Genomic DNA, 10,161 nt, shown 5'->3' on the forward strand with positions numbered 1-10,161 from the left:
TTATTATCATTGTGAGTGGAGTTATTATTGCCACTTGCTTTAGTGTTTTTGTTTTCCAGGATCCTAAATTTGGAAGTGGAGGTGATGAGTGGTGGTGGAAGATGATTCATTGGATGATGTTATAAATAATTTTATTATTATCAAGTGTCTAATTCTCATGGCCTGACGTTTTCAGAGATTAGGCTTTCACCTCAGGCCCACTAGCAATAAATATCGCTATAGTCTCTAGTGTGGTCATGTCATGTCATAAATCTGACCGCATGGGGTTCTATTCTTGAATGGCATTAGCGTTACGCCTGTTTTAAAAAGGGTGTCTTGACGGTGGTTCTGTGACGGTGTATTTAGGGATATTTTGAAGCCTGCAATGGCGGACTTGTGAAGGGGGCATTTGGATTTCTGTGTGCTTTTCTCGTTGTAGATTTTCAGGTCTGCAATGGCGGACTTGAGGTCGAAGAGCTTTGGGGATCTGAATAAGGAGGTTGTGCAGTCTCAGCCTTATTTTTCTGCTTTTGCTCACAGCCACTCGTACTCTGAGCCCGGGCCAAATCACATGCCGAATCCAAATCAGAGTGCCAACGGTGCAGGCAATTTCAATGGTATGAAGAATTCAAAAAGCAAATCTGCGAAATCTTGGAGTTTAAGTGACCCTGAAGTGAAGCGAAGGAAGAGGGTTGCAAGCTACAAGGTGTATGCGGTGGAGGGAAGAGTGAAGGCTTCGTTCCTTAAGAGCTTTCGTTGGATCAAGGACAAGTATACCGACATACTGCAAGGATGGTGATCAACTGAACCACTTTTACATTCATTCATTCTGTAAAGTTAAACTTTTGGTTTCTGCTGTTCTGGGTTTATGAAGACCAACTTCTGATTTCCATTTTCAGTTGATGAATCGTCACTTAGATGCGTTATTGGCTTTCGTGTCCTCTTCATAAGGCTCTTTGCAAGGGAGAATACATTGCAACTGTGTACAGGAGAGCTTAGATCATGATTCTTGCTCCATCTTTTGCATCTCAGTTACATATTGAGTAATTAATACATTATCGTTTCCAATGCAATATTGTATCTTATGTCCGCTTTTATGGAGATAGTGCTTGATTTGCAGAAATAATCATCGACATGAAAAGAATTAAAAGAAATTTTCTCTGCTGTTTTAATTTTCAGTTGCAGATATTCATGGATTTTGTGATTGATGGTATCAGGCTATAAATAGTTTGTGTTCTATGGTGGGTATATGTTTTCACAGTGGCATTCTCCTCTGTAGATTGTTGGATGAATTTGCTATTTCATATGTTACGGATTGAATTTTCTTGTTTGGGCTTTGGGACGAGTTTTTAATATTTATTTGATGTGTAATGAGTTTTGAACCCTAACATCCAACTTAATATAATACAGTAACCTATTTTAGCATGACCCCAACTAAGCATTAACACAATACAGTAACTCATTTTAACATGGATCCCCAACTCTGTATTAATAGGGGTAACGTTGGGGTTCCAAGTTTGCATCAACATGATACAGTAACCCACTATACAATGGGAAGGGCTGGAACTTTGATCACTTGCCTTGATCTATATATGGCTTAAGCTGAATAATATATTGTTTGTTGTATATTAAGCACAGAACATGTTCTTACCCTAGTTTGGGCACAAAAAAAGACAGTTTTAAACCCTCTACATATGGGCAGGCCCTGAAGTTTGGCAGGCTCAAGATCTTACCTTTATCAGGGTCTCAACTAGATAGATATGGGAGATTGTGTAATTTGTTACCTTCTAAAATACTTATAATACTTATAGAAAATGTAAACGTGATACCTTTCCTTTTTAGTTGTAAAATTTGTAGATTCCTGATAATTAGTTATGTGAGACATGATTATACACAGCTTACAGTAGATATTGATGTCAGACGAAAAGTAGTGTGTTTTCTCCCCATGCAAATTTAGTTGTGTTTTCTCCCATGCAAATTTATAATTTTTTTCATGTTCTGTATTAATATTTTTTCAATTCTGGTTCAAAATTGGGCTGGATGAATGAAAATTAAAAGGGAAAATGTGTTCCAGCATGAAATTTTACTTATTTTCTTGAAGGATTTGATGTATAACTTTGAGTGGCTTTTTCCCACTGATATTTGTTTGGACATATTTTTTTGATTCATTGCTATATTTCTGACTGTTTGATTAAACCATTTAATATTGCAATTTCTGATATCTTTGTTTCATAGAAATGTTTAATCTTGTGGCTCTGGAGTAGCTGTAGTTTTCATTGATTTTGATTCATTGCTATATTTCTCACTGTTTTATTAAACCATTTACTATTGCAATTTCTGATATCTTTGTTTCATAGAAATGTTTGATCTTGTGGTTCGGAAGTAGTTGTAGTTTTCATTGATTTATTGCAATTTCTGATATCTTTGTTTCATAGAAATGTTTGATCTTGTGGTTCGGAAGTAGCTGTAGTTTTCATTGATTTAAACATTGAAAGCATAGTTCTGTAGTGCTTTTATAATATTCCATTTGGTAAGGGTTGGTTTAATCCAGTCAAATCTTTTATGTTTTGGTGTTTTTTTTGTTTAATTTGTTGAAATATAATAAGAAAGAGTTAGAATCACAAGTTTGAGTTGTAAAATCTACATAATCCAGATATGTGAATAGAAGGAATTTTCAAAGTGCTAATCTATTTATCTATTCAAAAAAACATTTTAAATAATACAAAATCATAATCTTCCGGAAAATTATAACCCCAAATAAAAAACCAAAACACAAAATAATTAAATTTCACTTAATAAAATGATATTCAAACCTGTGTACAATGTTAACAGAATTAGGGATTGTTCCTTAATCTTATTTTTGAAGGAAAAGGGTCTTTAAACCTTTGTGCAATGTTAACACAATTCGGTTTTGTAGATCCTGATTCCTCAGGGCTCTATGTCAAAGTAAATTTGTCTGTAGTGTAAACAGAGAAGGCTCATAATGATAATCCAAAAACACAATTATAAAGAAAAAAATTGAATTATATAATGTGAAAATTGTCAAAAATATTTATAAACAGCGATTGCCAAACGCCAGAAATGTATTTAAGAAAATGTAACTAAATCGTAATTGCACTGGTTACTCGTGCTAAAATGTTAAGAAGTAATGCCTCCCATTGCAGCATCAGCAGACCAAATTGTGTGGTTCAGATGATGCTGCGATGATAAATGGATATGATCAACACTGGACAGCATAAGAATGCTATAACTCTCTTGCTACACCCGTCTAGCAGTTGGAGTAGCAAAATTTGCCAACTATCTATTTACTGTAATTGTGATTTTCACAAGCCTAGTGGGAGTCACCCATCAATTCATATCAGTCCTTTTACTGATCTGCACAGTTAGGGCACGGTTTCACAAGGTTGGTTGCTGTCATCCACGGTCCACCCATGCATCACCAGTCCTTTCATTGATCTACAGAATTGAGTGTCTCGAGAGCATATTTTCTTATTTAATATTTTGGTTAATTGTACCATCAACCGTACCATTTAAAAGCTTTAACACTGACAAAGAAAAGTGGATTAGTTTAACATTGATAAGTACAAAGTGTAATTATCAGATGTTTGTGCCTTTTTTGGTAGGGTAATACAGTTTGGTGTTGTTTATAGATGTTACAAATTCGTTTAGATGGTTTAGATGGTAATATTTTTGTCGGAATTTAGTAATTTTTTTTTCAAAAAATCAGAATGTTGGAGTGTTTGGATATTTTTTTTAGGGTGGAAATGGTTGCACTATTGTCAAAAATATCTAGGGCACCCAAAATCCTGAAGTTTGATATGTAACTCAGATTTTCAAAAATTTATACTGGATTTTGTCATAATATTGCCCTGATTTCCATTATTTTCAGGGCTAATTTGTGGGCTTTTTAGACTAGGCTATATAGTTTTTGGTAAAATTATGAATTTAAATTGTTTAAAATGTACATTTTTGGGTAAAATTATAAATATAAGTTGTTTGAAATATGTTTTCTTAGTGTGTATAAATGAATTCAATGTCCTGAAAAATCTTTGGGCACTTGATTTCTGCAAATTACATATGGTAAAATTATGAATGTACACTTTTTAAAATGTGTTTTCCAGAGTATACATGGGCTCAGCACCCTGAAAAATCCACTTGAATTTTACAAATTACATATGGTAAGATCATGAATGTAAGCTGTGTAAAACGAGTTTTCCAGTGTATAAATGGATTTAAAATAATGAATGTAAGCTGTTTTCTAGTGTATAAATGGATTCAACACCCTGAAAAATCTAAGGGCATTTATTTTCTGCAAATTAGATCACTAACACTTCACATTTAAAAAAAACTATACAAAATTTCAATTAAAATTAACTCAAAAAAATGTATAAAAAACTAAACTTCTAATTGTTGGAGTCAACCACCAACCAACTTTTACTAAAATTGTGTGTTTCAGATGCTGTCTACATATGATGTTAAGATGATAAATGGAAATGAGTATCACTTGGCAGCAGAGTTGGGATTTCAAAAACAATATAGCTGAAGGTTTTTACACTTTCCAATCTATCTTCACAGTTTTAAAGAGATCTTTAAGGATTTTACAATTTTTAAAACTGTATTTGACTGACAAATCACCTAATGAAAAGCAAAAGTTAAATTCCATCCCTAGAGAGCAATGGTCCGTTAAATTCTATTTATGGGGAGCAGTGGCCAACACAATAATTGCCAGGTAAATTCTATCCATGGTGAGCAGTGGTCAACACAACAATTGCCAGGTAAATTCTATAAGTGGTGAGCAGTGGTCAACACAAACGCTGGAACTATTTGTTAAAGGGCAAGCTTTCTTTGCTATAGCAATAAATATGTTGGGATAGTATATACCCACCATTAAATTGGAAGAAATAGGAGTTGTCTATAATGCGACTTTTTGGAGATTCCGGTGACGGAATCCGGTGGAAGAAATTGAGGTTAAATCTTGATTTGTTGCAGTTAAAATGGTTTTTTAACTGCATATTTGGATTCAACACCCTCGAAAACCCCTGGGACGCTTTCATTGTGCAGAAACTAACTATCAAACTTGGATTCCAATAAATTTCTGCCGGATTTTGACCGGAAAAACCCCCCGACAAGACTTTCAAAAAGTCGCGTTATAAACAACTGCAAAGAAATATATTATCCGACTATAAATATATACTGCCTCTATACATTTATGACTCTATAACATAGCAAATAAAACTTGCCTGGCTAAAGACCTGATAACTATTTATGTACTGCCATTGTCATTCTTACCAGGATTCAGACACCAATGCGTCATCAATTCTTGCACTCATCTGCACTATCAAATGGCTCGACACAGATTTTCTTATTAAAAAGTTTGGATATTTATATCGTCAACAATAAAAAACTTTAACACTTCAATAATAATAAAAGCCGGCTGAAGTCAGTCACCTGATCAGTCTTTTCACTGACCTGAAGGTTAATGTATGTCCGGAGAGCATATCTTCTTATTTATTATTATGGATAGCATTTATTATTTTGATTTCTTTTTTATCATTAACCATAGCATTTATTATTTTGATTTCTCTTTTATCATTAACCATAGCATTTATTATTTTGATTTTTTTTTTTATTATTTATTTATCATTAACCAGAGCATTTATTATTTTGATTTCTTTTTTATCATTAACCATAGCATTTAAAAGTTGTAGCAATGAGTAATCAAACAAATATGGAGGAAAATTATTCTAAGCCATTCACATAATGCTGCTGCAATAAAAGAAAATCAAGATGTTTATTATAGTTTAAATTTTCGAATTTCTTGTTTGTTTGGTATATCTTTTCGTATGTTTATTCCGAAATTGAATAGGAATTTATTGGAAGTTATAAACTTTGAGCTATGAAATTGATATACTTCAAAAAAATTTGGTATTTTTTTGCCAGGTTGAATTTATATATATATTCAAAAATATATTAGAATTATTAAATAATTTATTATCAAATTTTAATTAAAAAATATTAAAAATGTGCACTAAATTTTAAACAAATAAATAGACAAAAATTGAAATATTTATCTTAATATTAAAAGTCAGAAATCTATTTTTTTTTGGAATTTGTGAAGTGATTCAAGTGGGTTTTGCGGATTTATAGATGTTTTTTTTTTACGGGAATTCACCGAAATCTAGCAATAAAATTTTAAGATTTTTTGTTATCCTAAACTAGGAAGGATTAACATGCGGTTCCAACTTTGAAAAGAGTTGAAGCCACTTTAGCTTTATTTTGTTCCAAGTTATTTTTTTTTTAATAATTATTTAAAATTTTAATATTTTGGTAAAATATGGTAATGTATAAAGACATTTTTGAAAAAAATCACATTGAAGATTTTGGTCGATACGTTTTGAACTAACGATTGTGGTTCATCTTCAAGACATGATGAAGAAAGAGAGCTACGAAGAAGGTTAAATAGGGAGACTGATCAACTTAACAACTAGAAGATAACAATTATATTTAACTTGGGGAGGGAAAGGGGAATGTTTAATAATAAATTTTATTAATTTATTATTTCATATATATATATATTATTTATCAACTTAATAACGGCTAAATTTGATAAGGGTTTTAATGATATTTGACTCTTTTATTTTATTATCCATATAACCAAAGATATAATAGTCAGAGATTAATAATAATAAATAATCATATTTTTATTATATTATATTAAATTAAATTATGATGATGATGATGATGATGATGGTTAACGTCCACTAACTTTGGTCTATTGGACCTAAAGAAAACAAATTATTTAGTTGGATTTAAGATTTTATTCCTATGCTCAAAAAGGTTGGAGAGAAGCCTCCCGAGCTCACTATAATTTTGACATCCTAAAAGGCTAGGAAGGTTAGTGTTGCAATGAAGATTATGAAACTGAGATCTAATGTGGTTGCACGGGGCACTGGAAGAGGAAGTGATTTTCATTCTCCAGGTTTATATTCTCACACAAATGGCAAATTCTTTTCACTATGGAGCTCATGAGAGTTCGTTCTAATCTTGGCTATATTAATTTATTTCTTTGAGCTAGTTAAAACGGAGAGATACTTTTGATCTTTTAGGGTGGGGCTTTTGATCTTCTAGGGCGGGGTTTTGATGACCTCCTTACAATATCTTAATTTTCTTTTAGCTGCTAAATCTTTCTCACACCACATTTTTTCTTTGAACTTAGGTAACAATTTTTTTAATGTTAATTGTTTTGCAATGCAACATTCTCGTTGATCTCCCAATGGTTTAACTAGGCCCTGGTGTCTTTATACCAACCTGATTTGAGCCTTAGGTGATTTTTCGCTGGAATATATAATATAATATACTAATAAATAATATATATATATATATAGTTATTTATATCGATATATATAATATTGATAATATTTTTAATAAAAAAAATTAAATATAAATATTTATTTCGATCTATATATAAACTAAAGATTAGAGTTTAAGTAATATTTGATTCTTTTTATTTTATTTATATATATAATGATATAATCAAAGATTAAAAACTAATAATAAAGATTAAATTAATAATATTTATATTATATTATATAACTAAAGATTAAAAACTAATAATAAAAAAGATTTTAACATTACTAAACACTAGTATAAATAATAATAATGCTAATATTTATATTATTAATAATACAAATATTGATAATAATAATAGTAATCCTAAAAAAAAAACCAAGGGGCTTGGACAAAGACAGAGAAAACTAAGAAGAGAGGGCAGGAATCCAACAACGACTAATTTTCCAGCCGTCGTTCCTATTGATATCACTGGAAGACCTCTCAATATCAATGGCTTCCCTAAACTTATGATGGTGGAAATGAGGAATCTTAGCGATAACCCTAGCCTCCTCAATGCATATATGATGCTTGGTCATTTCTGCATGTTCGACCAAAGCTGAAGATTTGGTCCTCCCATACTTTATATCAATAACGTGTTTCTTAATCCTTTGGTTAATAGAACGACCATTTTCATCGATGTATGAGGTTCCACAGGGACAAGGGATGAGATAAACACCTTTCGTATCCATAGCGTTCACGCGGTCTTTAACAAACTTGAGGAAAATTCTAATGGTGCTGAGGGGTCTAAAGGTCGAGGGAATATTATGCTTCTTCAGGATTCTTGCAATCTTGTCTGTCGTCCCTTGGATGAAAGGGAGGCGGACTCTTGAACTGCGATCAATGGGTTATTTCTTGACCTTGGGACCTTTGCTTGCTTTGAGGAAAGCTTTGACACCGTGCTGCCTACTATAGCCATTTTGGACAAAAACATTAAGGAGATGGGACTTTTCCTTAGAAAAGTGGTCTTCGTTAGAATCTCTAAGAGCACGAGTGCGTAACGTGTTGAGAACATCTATCTCCTGAGCAGGAATATGGTGGGAATTGGCATGAAGACACTGTTCAGTATGAGTCTTTTTTCGATATAAATCATGGTAGAAAGATCCATCAACTTTCCTAGAAATGAGGACATCAAGTAAAGGAAGGCAACCATTGACCTCATGCTCCATCGTAAATTGGATGGAGTTACACTGATTATTGAGATGTTGGAAAAAATGATCCAATTTATCATGCCCGCGCTGCCATATGGTGCAGGGGTCATCTACAAATCTTTTCCAAAGCTTGGGTTTAAATAAATCTGAGGATAAAGCCTTGGATTCAAAATCTTCCATGAACAAGTTAACAACGATAGGGGATAGGGGGGAACCCATGGCAACCCCACAGATTTGTTCATAGAATTCACCTTCAAAACTAAAAAAAGTAGAAGTGAGGGAGATCTCAACTAATTTAGCCGTGTCGGGATCAGTAAGGCAAAAGATGACATCAAGGGCTTCCTTAATGGGGATGCTAGTGTATAGGGAAATTACATCAAAACTGACTAGATTGTTCCCTGTTTCAAATCTCATACCTTTTAATTCTTTAACAAAAGAAGATGAGTCCTTGACAAAGGACTCCGTCCACCCCACTAGGGGTTTTAGCTTTATGGCTAGATATTTAGCTAAAAGGTAGGTTGGCCCACCATTGGTGTTGACAATGGGTCTAAGGCGGACTTCCTCTTTATGGATTTTGGGAAGCCCATAAATCCTCGGAGTGATAGGGCTACTTTCAATTAGCTTATGACTAAAGGAGCCAACCGTGCCGCTGGGCTTAATAGCAAGAATGATAGTCTTAGAAATATTTTTCAAGGGATTCTTGTCAAGCTTTCTGTACCTTCCACTGTTGGTCAGATGATCGTGTTAGCTATGCTACAAATTCAGTGTGTAAGGATTAAAATCTAGTTGGAAAATGGGTTTTGGTGGCTAAGGAGCTTATGACAGATTTATTTCACCCTTCCCCTTTCATTTTTCCCGCTTAATCCCTTCACAAACCTGTGTACCCCTTTCCCTTTAGTCCCCGGGCATTTTTGTGTTTTTGTTAAAACACCACACATATAATATAATTTATAACCTTCAGTTTTGATAGAACCCGGGTCTGCAATTTTACTTGTCGCATCACCCGTCGTGTCAGCAATAAACCTGTGCAGTTATTCAGTGTCGTCTGATCATCTCGCTTCATCATCCGATGGCAGTCGCTCATCCCTCTCCCGTTACTTGCGCGCCTGTTAGCTCCTGGGAAAAGTGGTTTCCCACCCATCGCATCAGACACGCGGCGCATTTTCATTGTATCGCGCTTCCCCTGTACAAAAACTACCGTAACACAAAAGTGGTGCGGGAAAACCACTTCCCGCCATCGTACCGTTTCCTCGCCCGTTAACCATCGTTTTCCTCTGCCACCCGATCGCCGTCGGATCTGCCCGACCGCGATCCGACGGCCCGCATTTCTCCATCCACCTATCGCCCGATCTCCCTATGATCAAATGTCCGCCGTCCATTTCTCTAATCTAACGGCTCATGTTCAAGTTGCACCTTTGTGCCTTCTCATTGCCTGCCAATAGCAGATCTTGGCCGTCCGTTTTGCCATCCGACGGCTAGTGTTTCATCTCGGCCCCTGTTCATTTTTGAAGCGTTTTTCAGTGTATTCTTCAGTGTTTTTGGACCCGTTCTGCGCGCGCAAAGGAGAAAGCAAGCCATCAACTCCCTGTACTCTTTGCGTTAAATTCTCAGCTACCTGCATTCAAAGACAATACGGCCAAGGACG

At 34.2% G+C, this 10,161-nt stretch overlaps 1 protein-coding gene across 1 annotated transcript; it reads left to right on the plus strand.

The window, feature by feature from the left end:
- The first annotated feature begins 261 nt into the window (after window positions 1-261).
- On the plus strand, window positions 262-1,157 carry LOC149174157 (uncharacterized). The gene is made up of 2 exons (XM_089419194.1): window positions 262-774; window positions 879-1,157. Exons 1-2 carry the CDS (start codon window positions 434-436, stop codon window positions 880-882), a joined length of 345 nt encoding a protein of 114 aa, XP_089275320.1. The 5' UTR covers window positions 262-433; the 3' UTR covers window positions 883-1,157.
- The last annotated feature ends 9,004 nt before the right edge of the window (window positions 1,158-10,161 follow it).

Source organism: Pinus tabuliformis, chromosome 4_1 (genome assembly GCF_031772625.1).
Source record: "Pinus tabuliformis cultivar Carrire ecotype Pingquan chromosome 4_1, CPIR1, whole genome shotgun sequence".
Taxonomy (NCBI): Eukaryota; Viridiplantae; Streptophyta; class Pinopsida; order Pinales; family Pinaceae; genus Pinus; species Pinus tabuliformis.